The 16,116-nt window shown below is 46.4% G+C and overlaps 3 protein-coding genes across 3 annotated transcripts; 1 reads left to right on the top strand and 2 right to left on the bottom strand.

Moving 5' to 3' along the window:
• Positions 1-940: 940 nt before the first annotated feature.
• LOC149344484 (uncharacterized) lies at positions 941-2,313 on the bottom strand. The gene has a single exon (XM_089547237.1). The coding sequence runs from the start codon at positions 2,138-2,140 to the stop codon at positions 941-943; it is 1,200 nt and encodes a 399-aa protein (XP_089403363.1). The 5' UTR covers positions 2,141-2,313.
• A 9-nt stretch (positions 2,314-2,322) lies between these two features.
• Positions 2,323-3,959, bottom strand: LOC149344485 (uncharacterized). Its single transcript, XM_089547239.1, has one exon. The coding sequence runs from the start codon at positions 3,957-3,959 to the stop codon at positions 2,625-2,627; it is 1,335 nt and encodes a 444-aa protein (XP_089403365.1). The 3' UTR covers positions 2,323-2,624.
• Positions 3,960-10,438: 6,479 nt separating this feature from the next.
• On the top strand, positions 10,439-14,215 carry LOC149344486 (uncharacterized). Its single transcript, XM_089547240.1, has 3 exons — positions 10,439-11,078; positions 11,722-12,040; positions 14,058-14,215. The coding sequence occupies exons 1-3, from the start codon at positions 10,875-10,877 to the stop codon at positions 14,213-14,215; spliced, it is 681 nt and encodes a 226-aa protein (XP_089403366.1). The 5' UTR covers positions 10,439-10,874.
• The last annotated feature ends 1,901 nt before the right edge of the window (positions 14,216-16,116 follow it).

Consider the following 16,116-nt stretch of genomic DNA (forward strand, 5'->3'; position numbering starts at 1 on the left):
AACTTCATGCCTCAAGACAAAAGTAGTGCCGCTATAAACCACAAAAATTTAGAATGGCTGTGGTATTCCAATCATAATGAAGGGGACTGATGACAATGTGCCTACAGATGCTTCAACAATGCCAGGGTCTACAGCATGCATACCCTCTCCTCGCTTTTGGCAATATTCAAGTGCTTTGGAGCATTCCCTGTGTAGCATGGGTGAGGCGACCAGTGAGTTTCACTTGTTCCATTATGTGAAGAAACATCCTGCAGGAAAATCGTTCACTGATACAACACAAAGTGACACAAGGTATGATGAGGTTTACAGGGATGGCAGAGTGTTAATTTTATGGCCATGGCATTCAGAAGTTGGTTGGCAGCCTAAACGAGGGCTTGAATAATGCAGAAAATATGTGGGAAAATGAAGAAATGTGGTTACCTTTGGATTGTGCTGAATAGGAGCATTACACAGCCATGCAGGCTGTTTTTACATTTTTGTACTGTTTACTTTCTAGACATATATCTCACAAATTCCTCTTTAATGCATTTGTGTATATTTGGCATTTCAGTTCTTATGAAATGACCTTTTGTCGCACTCTAAAGAAGCAGCATAATCATTAACTGTGATGAGTTTTGTGGCCATAAATTTTAAAATAGCCTCTAAGGTGGCTTGGTGGCTGCGGTGTCTGGCGGCTGACCCAAAAGATGTGGCTTTGATCCTGGCCGTGGCAGTCACATTTTGATCGAGGTGAAATGCTGTGCGATGTCAGTGTACGTTAAAGAACACCAGGTGGTCAAAATTATATGGAGCCCTTTACTATAGCTATGCCATTCCTCATAGACTGAGTCCTCTTGGGATGTTAAACCCATAAAACTAATTTGAAAAAAATAAACACACTAATGAGGTACCGAAAGGTAAACAAAAATAATATTACACTGAAACCACCTTCACTACTGTATCAGTCCCTTTCCTTTTGATTAGGCACATCACACAAGTACGAGACATTATTCACATTAAAGAAAACACATTGCAGGGCCACATCATCAAAACGATACAAACAATTATTCTGAGCACCTGGTGGATGTTGACACCGCTTAATGTGTGGCATATCAAACACAAGTGGCGAGGTAATCAATCTTTGAGAGTGCAAATATATACAGTTTGTGATTACATAAATTCCAAGTACATAACAATAAGAACCATCCACCATTTTTACATAGCAAGAACATGTCTTCTTTGGTGTTAAATAATCTGAACTGTGTACAATAATGCCACCGATTTGCGCGCGAAAATACTTGGACATCTCAGGAATGCAGCCAAAGCGTGAATTTAAAACAGTTCTCAGATGTTCAGAACAACCTGAAATAGGTTGTGGCATGCCAAGAGGACATATTTGGTGGCTCTTTTTGTACTGAGCAGTAATATCTTTCTTGGCGCCAGCCAAATGAGCTGGAAGTTGCAAGTGCCTGCCCAAACTCCGATAGGTTTGGTGCATAATGCACCGTTCAGCAATCTGCATGGGAACAAGCTTGGCTGCTGACACAAGCCGCAGTGCATGGCCAATCCCATCTTCAAAAGGAAATGTGGACATTCCCCACAATGGGCCAAACATACGTGTAGCTTTGGAAAGGTGAAGCAGTTGATGAACATTGAAAGTCATCACTGCATTGCCATAGAGCCTAGCTACCTGTTCAACGAATGACAACAGCAACCTTTCAGCTACACAGATGTCACTTTCAGTTACAGTGTCTTTTAACAACAAAAACACTGCCTTTACAAGGAGTGCAAAGTGTACCAAGTATGGCCGAGGCAGGAGATCGGATAAACATGGAATACTATAAAACAAAAGCCAGTAACGCCATTCAGTTGCTTTCCAGTAAGCACGCTCCGAGAGGGGTCGCCCAATCCTCGAGAAGGTGATGGGAGGTCTTATTAATCGCAATCTGGAATCTAACAGCCTGACATGCCGCCCGACATAGAATGCAGAGCCTGTTAGCGACAGCCATAGGTCAACAAGTTGTTTCGTCACACCCTCGAGGATGCAATTCATGTAATCCGGAGGTAGGCCCCACACAAGGTCAAGGCCCTTCAGTTTTATCAACGAAGATGGCCCCTTAAAACCTTCGACTGCTACTTGCTGTACCCCTGCTTGCCGCATCGCTTCCAGGACACGCCCATGGGTCCGTTCACAGGCTAGCTGGCCGTGGTACAGGTACTTGACCGTGCCTGTAAAAATTGCATGTAGGCTTCAATTCCTTTTCATTAATAATCTGACCCACAAAATTCAGCCTAAACCTTCCAAATGCAACACTGCACCTAAAGCTTGCAGCACTTTGTATTATATAGAAAGACATGCTCAATTTATATTTTTAGCTGCACAAGAAATTTCCAGTAATTAAGGAGCTTAGCTTTTCCAGAACATAGAAATATGCATTTTATGACATTTAAAACATTGCTCATGTGATTAACAATAAACCTCATGCATCTGTTACAGAGCAATAAGTAGGCACTGTACACAGGACCTAAAATGAATGCCTAGCTGCTTGGTATAAGTGTTTTGCTTTTGCTTACCATTAAATCCACACTTTCATAATACCACTATGACACCTAATTGTCAGTTAGTCAGTATTGCTGCGGACCCATTAAGAAATGAACCCCCTTTGAAAGTGTGAATTAAACTTACCATCAACACATGTACCTTCCTCAAGGCACCAGCTGCACCCGTAATACCCATTAAACTGCTTAATGTTGAGGACAGATGCTCTTGCCGGCGAGTCCACACAACACATAACCGCATGTACCGATGACTTCACAATTGTTCCAGCATGGGACCAAACAACTGTCCCAATACTGTTGACCTCGTCAACAAACCTGCGCATAAAAATATGCATAGGTGGGTGGTCCTTTGCAAACCACAGCCCTGATAGTGCAACATTTTTCCACCGGAGTTCTACGGGCAGTTCGTTTACCATGACCTGAATAGGCCAGATGGAACTCTTGGACGACTCGAACACAGGCGCCCCGTCAGTGTTAAAAGTCAGTGTGATGTCACTCCATGACATGTTGAGTTGTCGCCGAATGCTTCTGTATAGGTCACCATCAGTGACATCTTTGTAGGTTCCTGGCTCACGAATCACTGTCGAAAGCTTCTCCAGATTTTGAAACAGGACAGAGCTGTAATGCCTGATCAAATTTGTTAGTTGCTGTTTGAGGTCAAACATGACGAAAAAACTTCCCATTGCTATCAAATTTTTCACACTCTTCTTCCTGTTGCAGCTGTTACATGTTATTTCACTTTTGGCAGGGACTTCATGAGTAATGCCAAGATATTCATGACAATGCCAGCAGAACAGATGCAGCCTCAGTGCTTGTTTTTTGTCCTTCCAGACCTTCCTTAGTAGATAGGTAGTTGGTGGCACAACCACTTCTCCAAAGAGGGCGTTGAGAAGGACAAGGAGGCCCCTAACCTGTGACCAAGTGAGCCCTGCTGTCACGATGTAAGCTAAGATTAACAGCAGTGCTTGTGCTTTTGTTGTGGACTGATGTGGCAGCTTTTCCTGAGAAAGTTTCCCAAGGTAGGCCTCGAAGTCGTCAGAGAAGTCTGGGTTGTCAGTTTCATTTCCCTCGACATCATCACAGTTTTCTCCCATGTCTTCATTTACGGTGTATTCCACACATTCTTTGTCTGAAGTGTCCGTGCTGTAGCCTGTCTGACAGTCCTGGCCACCATCACTGGCAAAGGCAGCACTTTCATCTTCATATGTAAGAGGATCTGCAGCATCATTTGGGGCTGTCCCTGGGCTGATATGAGTCAAGCCTGTACTTGGGCCTTCACCGCCACCAACACTCGGAGATTCACTCTCACTGCCTTCACGCTGGCTTGAACCTCCAGCTGCCTGGTTCTGATTGTCCTGCAAATGAAAATAAACATCATGTGGCTTGCAATAAATATGAACAATTTGAATTTGTGCGTGCATAGAATATCCAACTTTTTATCCTTCACCAACTGCATTTTGCCCAATAAAGAAAGTTCCCAATGGTTGAAGTATGTGTAGCCATGCTGACAATAACAATACATGCTCCTTATGAGAAACATGAGATTTTAGCCAGCTGTATACAACTTGAAAATGGTGCTGTCCATAGGGAATGCACTCGAAGAAAGAAAGGCAGAAGAGTGCAAAAAAAGAGATCAGGAAAACATGAAAAAAAAAGCCGTCAGCTGCAGTCACAGAATTACGTGTAATCATTCAAGTGGTGAGAAAGAAACGATTCTGAATTCTATCAAGAAAGCCAAAAGGACAAATATACTGATAAAATGCTTCAGTTACTACTAGGATACAGTAAACTGTAAACACTGAAATGTCAGTGGACTAACGCAATTGTTACAATGTGGTCTATGAGTCATGGAACAGGGAGTAGCCAAATGGCAGAGATGCTAAAATTTCTGTCATTGTTTACTGCCTCCCATTTGGTACCATACTACTCTGCACCTGTTAACTATTACCAGACATGCAATGTGAAATGAATATTGAATACATAAACGCCGCCGCGGTGGCTCAGTGGTTATGGTGCTCGGCTGCTGACCCAAAAGACGTGGGTTCGATCCCGGCCGCGGCGGCTGGAATTTCTTTGGAGGAGAAATTCTACAGGCCCGTGTACTGTGCGATGTCAGTGCACGTTAAAGAACCCCAGGTGGTCGAAATTTCCGGAGCCCTCCACTACGGCGTCTCTCATAGCCTTAGTCGCTTTGGGACGTTAAACCCCATAAACCATAAACCATAATACATGAACGTACCTTCACATAATATTTTCTCAACATTTGTTCACAGGCACTCAACTGCCTGTATCAAATGTGCCGGCAAAGTGAGTTTGAATGCCTTGTGACCGCAAGCAAGCTGGTGATGCTGATTAAGCACAAGTGTATGCCGCTTCAGTACACATTCCCTAGGAAATCACTTTTCCATGCGCACTCATGGCCGAATTAGTAAATTGCAGTGATGCAAATGAGTGCAAATGATGCAAACTTCTTGCTGAAAACTCATAAGTACAGGGACTCCAGAACTATTTTTTGAGTGAGGGGCAAGACCTCGTTTGTTTTATTTGATTATTTGTTTTATTTAGATATTTATACATTTGACCCTGCATATATTTATTTCACATTGTTCAAAGACTTATTTGTTAATGCATATAAAACCTACATTAAAATAGGCAGCTTAAGATCCACACAAAGAGTGATCAACCATGTTAAAAATGGTACATTTTCTGTAGGCTACTGAAATGAAAGTTTTATGATCCAGTGGTCAATGAAGCCAACAAGCTCAGCTTCACTGCGCTTTATATTAATAAGCCCTGGAATGTAAGCATTTGTCAGAGACCTGACCAGGCTTGCAACTGGGGATACAACAGGGGCCTGTGGAAAATGTTTGGAGGAAGGAAGGGGGGAGAACGCCCCCTCCCCCTCTTTCTCCTCCCTTCATTCCGGAGGCCTTGCGTAAGCACTTCATTGCACCACATGTGCACCTACCTGAACAATAGCTGAAGTCCTGGCTCTCTTGTTTACATTGGACACAGTTTGCCTAGGAACTTGAACGCTGGTTCCCTGCTCGAGGTAACGCCTGTAGCGCTGTCGTGGCTTTCCTGACATCGCGATATCAGTTGAAGCCACCACGGAACGCCAGCCCTTGAAGCTAGCGTTTTGCGCGCTTTTATCTCAGGTGAAGTCTCACTATTCAGAGAAAGAGAAAAGGAAATCCAGAACGCGTGAGTGGACAAGGATATGGATTTGGCTGTGCGGTAGACGCGAGCTGGTCCACAGCTAGGGCGGCTAGACTAGCCTACCACAGATCCACAGCTCGTGGCGTATACCCTCCATGCGTATACCGAGACGAGATATGCAAGAACCACGGTGGCCGTGCATGGCTGTATTATATTTGGGTGGGTCGCACATATGTCAAACGATTATATCTCTGAGCAGCAAACAACGAACGCGCCGCACAGTGCGCCCTAGCTTCCAACAATCTAATATGTGAACGTCCTGTACGAAAACATATACTATCATTTTAATACATGTATTCACCTGGCGCGATATGGCTCAGTGGCCATGGCGTCAGATGCTTACCGCGAGGACACGGGATAAAAGGTCCACCCCAGCGGGCCACGTTTCAGTGAGATTGATTGATTGCATCGCGTCCTTTATTAGAAGCCATTCATGTTGGTGCATATTGCTCGAAGCATCTGTGGCCACCCCGGGCGCGTGCTGATCCGGTCGCCGCCGGTCTCCCTCAAATTCTCAGAACTTTTTCCAAGCAAAGCGACAGCCGTATGTGCTGCATTGTGCTGCTGGAAGAACCCTACGGGCCCGGCTGGCATCGCAACCGGTAGTTCTGCGGGCTTTGTATTGAGCTCCTATTATTCGATCCTAGCATTCCAAGATGCGCGTATTCGGCGACGACGGCACATATCCATTCGTCACTGATGAAAAACTTCGGTCTTAAAGCCAGGGAGAGCGCAATTGCTGATTGTCAGGTGGCGGACTAGTCTGCGTGCCCCTCGCACCTCCGGCATATATGCGCAGGGCGTTTGCAGTTTGCTTCTCAGCGCGGAGACGAGATACATTAAAGGCCCGGGCCATATACTGTGCGATAAATGTCGTGCAGTGCAACGTACTCAAAATTAATCCGGATACTTCTATCACGGTGCTTTTTATATATGTGTGTGTAGCTTGGACACCGTCGATCGGGTACCCCACAGCGCGCCTAGGTGTGTAATGCACCGGAAGAGCGTACGTGCCTATGGCGCACTAGATTATACAGGCAGGCAGGGTCGATATAGAGAATTAAACTTGCTTTCGTGGAGCAATTTATGCGTAGTCAATTAAGGCGTGGACTGCATGCAAGAGCATCTGCACTGGACACGTCTTCGTGTGATTCCATGGCCTCATTGTAAACTGTGACGCATTGCACGATCTCTAGAACACTAGATCGACAGAGAAGTTCGCCATGCATTTCAGACGTTTGTGCTTGATACGGTCGAACAGCGTATGTAAGACATGTTAGTTCCTGCTCTGAAAAATAATTAGGGCCTCAACACTGCTATTACAACGTAGTACAATAAGTGTCCATGCAAAAAAAGGGGAAAGGACAAGATGGGCCTGTTTTTTTTTTCTTGTCTACTGGAACAAATTTTGTTACTAAGTGACCACCCTCCTTTCCTAGCAGTTTAAGCAAACGACCATGTGGCATTTTTTAGGCAGTTTTAGGATCGCCGTACGATAAACAAGGTAACTGCTACCTGCTATTCGTACCTAAAAACGTTGATTCGTACAGCAAACGTGACAAGGCTAGCCTGTCAAACAGGCGTCAAAAAGCTGTAATGAGGAAAGGAGTTTGAATGTCCGTGCTACTCGAAGTTCTAGGATGCTGTCCGCATGTAATGATAAGTGAAATAAAACTCGCAAATAAATCAGTGACAAACGTTGATGGACACACCGTCGGGCCCTGCAACACTAATTCCTAACGAATGCAAAGACATACAGACCAACTAGTGTGTGATCATTCCCCTCCAGATGAAGCCACTACTGCGTTTTAATTTTTGTATAAAAAACAAAAGGCATATTTGTGTCAGTTTAAATACGCTAGCGATACTAATGAAATAGCGCTAGAGATGCTAGCGCCAATGAGATGTGCCGGCATGCGTGGTTCGCGCAAAACAGCTCGCCATGCTCGCCCTATGCCTTCACTTGCTTTCCTTAGAGTGCGTTGGTGCGAGTAATCATAGTGCGAGTATAGACGTGCATTATTTTCTTGAAAAGTGCGTGGGATTCAGCGTGAATTCAAAAATGTTCGTGCTTGTGGAGTATGTCTGTGACCTTACAGTCGCGACCATACAGCACGGCGACATCGAACATTTCGCGCCAAAGAATGTCGCGGATTTCGATCCTGGAAAGATGTACCAGGCCTACTGGCGCGGCGACGATGCCACCCAAGGTGGCTATTACGACGCAAAAATCCTTCATCTCACAGGTAAGTGGTTTGTGCTAGCGTTTTGCAATTCACTACCAGTTCTTTATGTGCGTAAACGTGTTACGGCAGGTGTGCAGTGCGGTTCGGAGTGCATTTCATAGCAGTTGCCACTGCGCATGTATCCCTTTGTTTTTGCACAAGTGTGCAGTCCGCGGATAATGATGGGCTTGTGTTTCTCTTGACCTTGCCTGTACGATTTCGGGGTTTCGAGTCGGGCACACTTGGAGTTCAGGCTCGTGTGCAGAAGTGAGCTGCCTTGTTAGGCTGGCGCAGTGTACTTCGGGTGTCGTTTGGATATCTCTTGCTGTGTTCCAGCTCTAGAACTGCCCCTGCAATGCAGCACCCGCGTTTTGAGGCCCTCTAGACAGGCCTATGCACGCCTGTGCTGCATAAACTTCGACTGCATTAGTCCTGTGTGATAGTGAAACGCTTCCTTCAGATTAATCTCGTAGCTGAAATGCAGACTCTAATTGTTAAATTGCAATGAGTAGTCTTGCATGAAGGGCGAAAAAATCTCCCAATAAGCGTGAAATATATTGCAGCACGGTTCATGTCACTGTTACTGGCAGTGAAATTACTGAACTGCCCTTCTGAACTGCCGCTGCTCACCAGGCACCTGCGTATACCATTTATTAGGTCTTTCCAGCACGCGCATTAAACGATTGCATCTGTTAACTATGCTTCCCTGTAACGTATTCCATTCTTAAGCTATTCATTTTCAAGCGTAACAAGGTGTAGAAAAATGTGAAGTGCAGAAAGGTCTTTTATATATGTGCTTATGAACCACTAGCCGGCACAACCTGCATGCTGCCTCATTTGAGTACAGCTGTGTGCAAGATACTAGGTTCCACCAAGCACAGTGATGGCTGGGAAAGGAAACTTAACCAACACAATGTTCTGTTGAAAGCGGAGGATCCCACAGCACCAGTTTGAGTGGGAGAATGTGCACATTAGAAGTGCCAATTGCGACCGCGGGAATTGTGAATTTCTAGTCAACTGTCAACAGTGTCATGATGGTGAAACAAGGGAACCTTTGCTGTATAGCACGATTGTGTGTGTTGGAGTGACGGCCACCCATTGAACTACCCGTAAGAGGCACCGTTGCTCGCCTCTACTTTGTAAGTACAGTAAGTACAGTACAGTAAGTACAGTAAGTGGCAAGCATGCCACTAGCGCACAGTGAATAACGAGTGAGTGAAAACCAGTGAATTAAGCTCCTGAAATAGCATGTCGAGGCTTGTGTGCCAAGGGTAGTGATCCTGCCATGCGTCTGTCTTGCTGCCTGAATGATGATTACTGAAGATATCAGTATTTGTGTGAACTGCATTTTAGCATCCAGAAAGCTAGAAAGGGATGAGCACTAACAGCAATGCTACATTAACAGCTCGAGATAAGTTAGCTGGCTGAGAGCATAAAAAAAAAACATTGCGCAAGTGAGAGCCCTTCGAACATCCTCTATGAGCTGGGTTACTGACAAGTTCACCATAGTAACAGCGAAGTTAACATGCAGTTATAGCGATTTGTACACTTTCATTCATGGGGCACAATAAGGTACTTCACAATGCTACCATGTCACATTGAGGAACAGCCTAAGGCCAAGATATTTTCTGTTTCTGATGCATCATGGGTGGTCAACCTCTCATACGGACAAACATTTTTCTTGCACCAAGCAGTCACTGATATGAATAGCTGCGATATGTAACCCTCGTGAAAGGTTTGCACAGTCAAAATTGGAGGTATTTCTACGCAAAAAGCAGAAAGGAGGTCATGTCAGGATGGAATGCGGCCTTTTGTCGGCATCTATGCATGCGCGGCAGCCCAGTGGTTCATAAGCATGGTTGGCGCAGCAGTGAGTGCGCTGACATGACGTCACATGCAAGCTATGTATGTCGGTGCTGCTAAAGTAATCTTCAGAGTGATTTTCTGGGATATACATTACTGTAGTATCGAAAGCATGGCATGTGATGTTTTCAGTTGCCTTTGTAAGGATGATAAATCACGGTCTAAATGAGTGTAGTAGCATTCTTGATCATCCACAGGGGTGTGCCTTGGTGTGCACTTTCATCCTTTATCAGCAACACTAGTTTGCACTGGCCACTTTTGATCGGAAGTGCACCCTGCTGGGGCAGTTTTTAGGTGCCCCGCTGCACACCGAGAAACCGGAGAGCAATCCCAGCAAGCATACTGAACCAGCCAACCGAGACCTACACTGGCCTTCTGAGGTCCCAGAGGCATGTGGCTCTCGGTCACCGCTCGTCAAGTGCATATGGATGAGGTTGAAAAGTTATGCAGTGCTTAGGGAAAACTGTTCAGGACAGCGTCTAAGTTGAAAAACGTTACAGAGATGTCTGTTTTGTCTCTCACAGCACGGTGGGATGAAAGGGTCTTGGAGCACATTTAAAGCTACCAGTCATATGTGCAGCTCCGTACTTGCTGCCACCATGTGTGCACGCTCACACACTTTCTCGACAGGTGTATTTTTGTATTCCATGGGTACACAAGGTGCACTGGGTACATATGTTTCTGTTTCCTCTAGGTTTTCAGAAATTTTAAGTTTGAACAGTGGGAGTTAGGCAGTAGCTTCTATGGCATGTTACTGTGTCTTTTCACTTCCTGGAAATTGGTGAGTGTCAGCATGCGCACAAGTATTCTGAAAGCTGTTCCAGGTTTGGAACACCCAGTAATTGGCTGGCATGCCTCAGTGGTTACATACTTGCCTGGCCTGAACGATGCCATGCTAGCCATGAGTCTCTACACTAGGTGACAGTAGGTCTAATCTCTGGTGGGCGCCCTTTGTCGTTGTTCTTGACGCCACTCTCAGCCACCACCGCAGAGCACTGCACACCATGCTGGCTCACCCGGGGAGACTTGATGAAGAATGCTGCAAAATATACCTCTCGCCATAACTGTCAAAAAAAAAAGCACTGTAGAAGCACTGCTTTGTTTGGTCATCTTGTCCTGTTCTCTGCAATTGCAGAAACAGAAGAGGAGATGACAAGTTACTCAGAGAAGCGGCGCAGGAGGCCACTAGTGCCTGCTAGCGTGAAACGCAGCAGCGCAAAGGATAAAGAAAAGGTATTGTGACTGCGGCTTGTTCATTACGAATTATTTGTTTTAAATCTTAAGGCAAAACCACTAAGCGGCAACACTTGTCTTGCGTTGCACCAGTGTCTCGTCTATCCATTTTGCTGGAGCTGAAATGGTGGCATTAGGAGGCTACGCATGGAGACACAGGGGTCTGTCAATGCGAGACCTCGGCGCCAACGTCTCAGCACAGTGTGCTGTCTGGCAACCATCCCCTGGAAAATAATGCAGACTTCTTTTATTGTTCGTGACTACTTGAAAGAAGTAGTATGCTGTGTCACACATGATAGACTATGTGATAAGAGGTTAAGAGCATAATGGCTAGCTCTACTTATAGCTTTGTAGAGACATAAGGAAAGGAAGTGGCATGCACCTGCTGCTATTGGTAGGTGTAGCGTCATGCTTGGTGTTTTAGATTTTTTGGGGCTAGTAAGCTCTATTTCAGCTTCACTGTATGGGAGCACGAAGGATGAGATGGGTGCTCATAATGTGTTCATAATGGGTGTTCATAATGGGTGCTGGGGGTATATAGTCATTTTGATTTTGCTTTCAAGAAGCCAACCGTAGAAAACTGTGAATACGTTGCTGTGGCATTTTGAAGTTTTGGTTGGCCTTGCTAAACTTTGAATTGCAGGTAACGCCACCAGCTAAAAAGGTGCGCAAGGAGGTGCAGCGGAAACATGAGCTGGACCTCCTGCAGGAAATGCAGGACCAGGCAGGAGAGGTGGAAGCCGCTTGCCAATGTCCTGCACTTCAGCAACTCCAGGCGTTGAGGCAGGAGATTGCGGACCTGAGAGGAAAGCTGGCAGAAAAAGATTCTGCCAATGCTATTCCGCACTGCACCTGCACATGCAGGGAAGGGGGCTGCGAGCCACTTGAAGCGGAAGTTAAAGAACTTCGCGCACTAAACGCGGAACATCAGAAAAGCCTGCTACTCAAAATATTTTCATCTGGTGAGTGCATAATCTGGTCACATGCAGATGGGGGCAAGAAGAGAGCAGGCAAGCAGATAATGGCAGGCTTTAAAGGGACACTGAGGAGAAATTGAAGTTGGCTTGTATCGATAGAATACCAGCCCCTAATCACAAAAACACCAGTCTTACCGAAAACAGAGCTGTTGTAAGGTAGAAATGAGCAAGCGCTAAAATACAGGTGTCGCCGCCACAGCCTAATCTCGCAAGTACAAGGCGGATGATGAAATAGAGAAACACCACGCATCTCTGAGGCTGACAAATGGGCATGAAGGTTACACGTGTGAAAATTGAATTAAGTTTTGCTTCATAGCCGCTAGGGAACTTTTATCACGAAAGGAAGACGGAGAAAATACAACCGGTGTGTTGGAAGTAAAAAAAAAAAAAAAACTACTTGGCGGTGCGACAGGCGGCCAGTTCAGTTTCGGTATGCTTCAGCTCTTCGCGGAAAGCAGCCGCCTCGGCCCCCCAAAGCATCGCACGCTCTGTGGGGCTGAGGCCGCTGAAGTGCAGGCTGGAATTCTTTGACAGGGTTGCGTTATCAGGATCGGTAACGAACATCGTCGCAACGTCCGATCACAGCTCGCCACCTGCGTCCAACAGGCTAGATGTCAACGACCCGCCGCAGCCCTTCGTCGCAACGACAAGTGGCTGCAGCCAATGCGAGCGCTGAGAGCTGTAACGTCACGATGACGTATAGGTGCGCTGCTGGGGCCGGCGTGTTGGCCATCTTGGAAGGCTGGATGCCGCACGCCGGTGTCAGAAAAAGGGGCTGGGCTAAAATTGTTTATTCGCGGGCATAACAAAGCCTGATGCAGAGGACTGGCAAAAATAGAGCATTTTTGAGGATCGTTGACCAATACTTGGTTGCCGATAGCAGTGGTAGCGGCGATACATGCATATTTCTTCCCACAAACGCTTTGCTGCTGCTGCTCGGGGCGCCTCGCCTGGTGTCTGCTGCTTCCTGCGCTGGTGTCGTGGAAATCGTACATATCATTGTTATTGTGAGAGGTGGGTCATATCAAAGCAATGACGAGACTAGTATACTTTTATTACAGTGCTGTCCGCTGTGTCTTCGATGCAAAACACGGTATAGGCAGCGACGACTACGGCAGCCAGGAAACAGCTCAGTTCGTCGCCCGGCGCGCCCGCGATCGACGCCGTTGCTGAAAGCTCGGTACTTGTGCAGACGTGCTTTGCCGCTGCTCGAATATAGCAAGCAGTCTTTCTGATAACAAGGCTGTTTTGTGTTTACTAATGCGAATGTGGGGTACACCTCGGCAGCTGTCGGACACTCCTTCGGGGTGGCAGTGCGATACTGGCTGTGGGCTTAGGATGAGCCGAGCGACGCATTCGTCGCTGCCGCTCCATGTGTCCCTGCTTGCTGTGTGATGGTGAACCGCTTGCAACAGTTCGCGCGCAGCGCTGCAGCAGATTTCGTACATGTGTCTCCTGCTTTAAGCGCCCAGCCGGCGGTAGCTTTTATTTCGGCTGCTAGACCGCACCACACTGCGCCAGCAATCACGGAGTCGGCGTTTACGTCACTGTTTCTCTGTTTCGTCGCAAGAGAGCCGCCTGTTTGAATTGGAGCGGTGGGAAAAAGTATTTCAACTTCGGATCCAAATCTCTCAGCAATAAATGCATCTTTCGCACAAGCGACAACTAAGCCACGAAGTGCCCAACTATCGAATTTTGCTAAGAAAAAAAAATTGCTAGAGTTGTCCTCAGTGCCCCTTTAAGAGCACTTGGAATCAGAATCTTAAAAATAATTGTGGTCACAACAGTCGGAAGGTCTAGGGTTTGCCCGCACTTGAAAACAGGTTGTGAAAAAGATATGGCAGCAGTGGCATGTATTTACTTTGGGGTGAGAGAAGAGCGATACTTGGGCAGAGCTTTAACTATTGGTAAAGTAATCTTCGCTGAGGATGATAATGTGGTGTGAAGTTTTAGTTTTTTGTTTTGTTCCATCTAATGCGACCTGTTATGTCGAACATTTCAGAAAGCAGACTTATCTGCGCGTCAAATATGAACGTTCAGGTAAACGCAGTGCCACAACTGCGCAACAGCACAGTGCCACAACTGCACAACAGCACAGTGCCACAACTGCGCAACAGCACAGTGCCACAACTGCGCATGCAGGAAAACAGAGGCAAGTGAGCTCTTTTAAAGTGCATCTGTTACTTTGGTTACTTCATTCAGCTAATGGGGTGGCACAGTGGTGGGCATGCTTTGCAGCTGAACACAAAGTGGAGGACAAGTCCCAGCCAAACACTCAGCCAAATGCAAAAAACAGTCGTGTTGTGCGCCCTCAGTGCATGTGAAGGCACCCCAGGCGGTAGAAATCAGTCACGAGTACCTGTTCTCTCATGAAGGCAGGACCCCCCTTGTTTTCCCGCGTGGGGACCAATTCTGTAAAAAGGAGGCTTCACGTCTTCTTTTAAAGGACTTACTGGGCATAAACCTAGTCTCCACATGGTGACTGCAGGAGTGACTATTATTTGTTTGTGAGTTCAGTGCCGGATTATGTGATTTATTTATTGTAGGTGTCGCTACTGTGGAGCAATTGCTGGCACAAACAGCAAGGCTAAGCCCACCTGTAGCTAACAGCATCTCAATTCAACTGCCTTTACAATGGCGAATCTTATAAACTTGCTACTATATGCAACTACTTGTACTATATGCACGACTTAGCGCAGAATGTGGTTTGGTGTATGGGGTTTAATGTCCCAATGCAACATGGGCTATGGAGGGACGCTGTAGTGGAAGGGCTCTGGATTAATTCAGATCTCTGGGGTTCTTTATTGTGCATTGAGACCACACAGTACATGGGTGCCTTGTGTTTCGCCTCCATCAAAACGTGGCCGGTGCGGCTAGAGCTGAACCTGTGTCCCTCAGCTGAGCAGCCGAGTGCCTTAACCACTGAGCCATTGTTGCAAGGCCGCAAAATATGAAAGCACTAACGCAAGAGAGGAGAGGCTACTGGCTTGTTTTTGTGTTGTCTTCACTTTGTTTGCTAGAGCCTGCAACCATTACCAGCTCACCCAACACATTGTTCATGTGTTAAAACCCATATACATTGCTTTGCTTTAATTCAATCCTCTGAATTTTCTGGACTGCCTCCTTTCTTTATTATTGCTTTCTAAGAGACTTGAGAGACTTAGGGGTTTTAGTTTGCTCTGCATTGACATCTAAGCAGAGTGTAAGCTGTTCACGAGTAATTCATTTGCATAGGTGAGACAGATAAAATTTCAAGTGTGCCAGTCCTCGCCCCGTGTGCATCACATGCAAACTCCAATAGGATATGCGGCAGCAGCCTTACACACACCTGTACAATCATTAGTGCCACACTCATTAGTAACGGCAGACCACATTACACCATTGCGCCACTCACACATCACAACCCACATCGGCAGCTTTGGGGAGCAAGTCATCTGTCTCTTCCGAGACAGTGCAGTTATGGAGCACAAAGCCTGCTTTTCTTGAACAGTTGTTTATTGTGGCCTGCCTCACCTCGTACCACACACTGTACACAAACTGCACCGCTTCTAACAAGGTCACCTTCATGTCAGGAGGTCCGGAAGCGTGCTCTGACATTCCCTGGTGGTCTATTTTCCCATCAGCTATTCCGGCATGTAAGGCCGCCCTCAGCGGTTATGGCGCTCTGCTGCTGACCCGAAAGACACAGGATTGATCCTGGTCGTGGTGGCTGCATTTCGATGGAGGCAAAATACTGGGGCCCGTGTGCTGTGCGATGTCAGTGCAAGTTAAAAAATCTCAGGTGGTCGAAATTCCGGAGCCCTCCACTACGGCCTCTCTCATAGCCTTAGTCGCTTTGGGACGTTAAACCTCTTAAAACAAACAAGCAATTCAAGGAAAGCAAACTTCTTCACTTTTGCGGCAAGAATTGGCCCAGTGATGGAAACATTCTAGTTGCAAGCGTTCAAAAACGACTGGTAAAGGGACTGTCCGACGTCGCCATGCAAATCCTCTGCCACCAGTAAGCCCTTTCACAAGGGCTGTAATGAGTTGCAGTGGCTCAAGCCATTTATATGAACACA

Source organism: Amblyomma mixtum, chromosome 5 (genome assembly GCF_055824585.1).
Source record: "Amblyomma mixtum isolate Tamu chromosome 5, ASM5582458v1, whole genome shotgun sequence".
Taxonomy (NCBI): Eukaryota; Metazoa; Arthropoda; class Arachnida; order Ixodida; family Ixodidae; genus Amblyomma; species Amblyomma mixtum.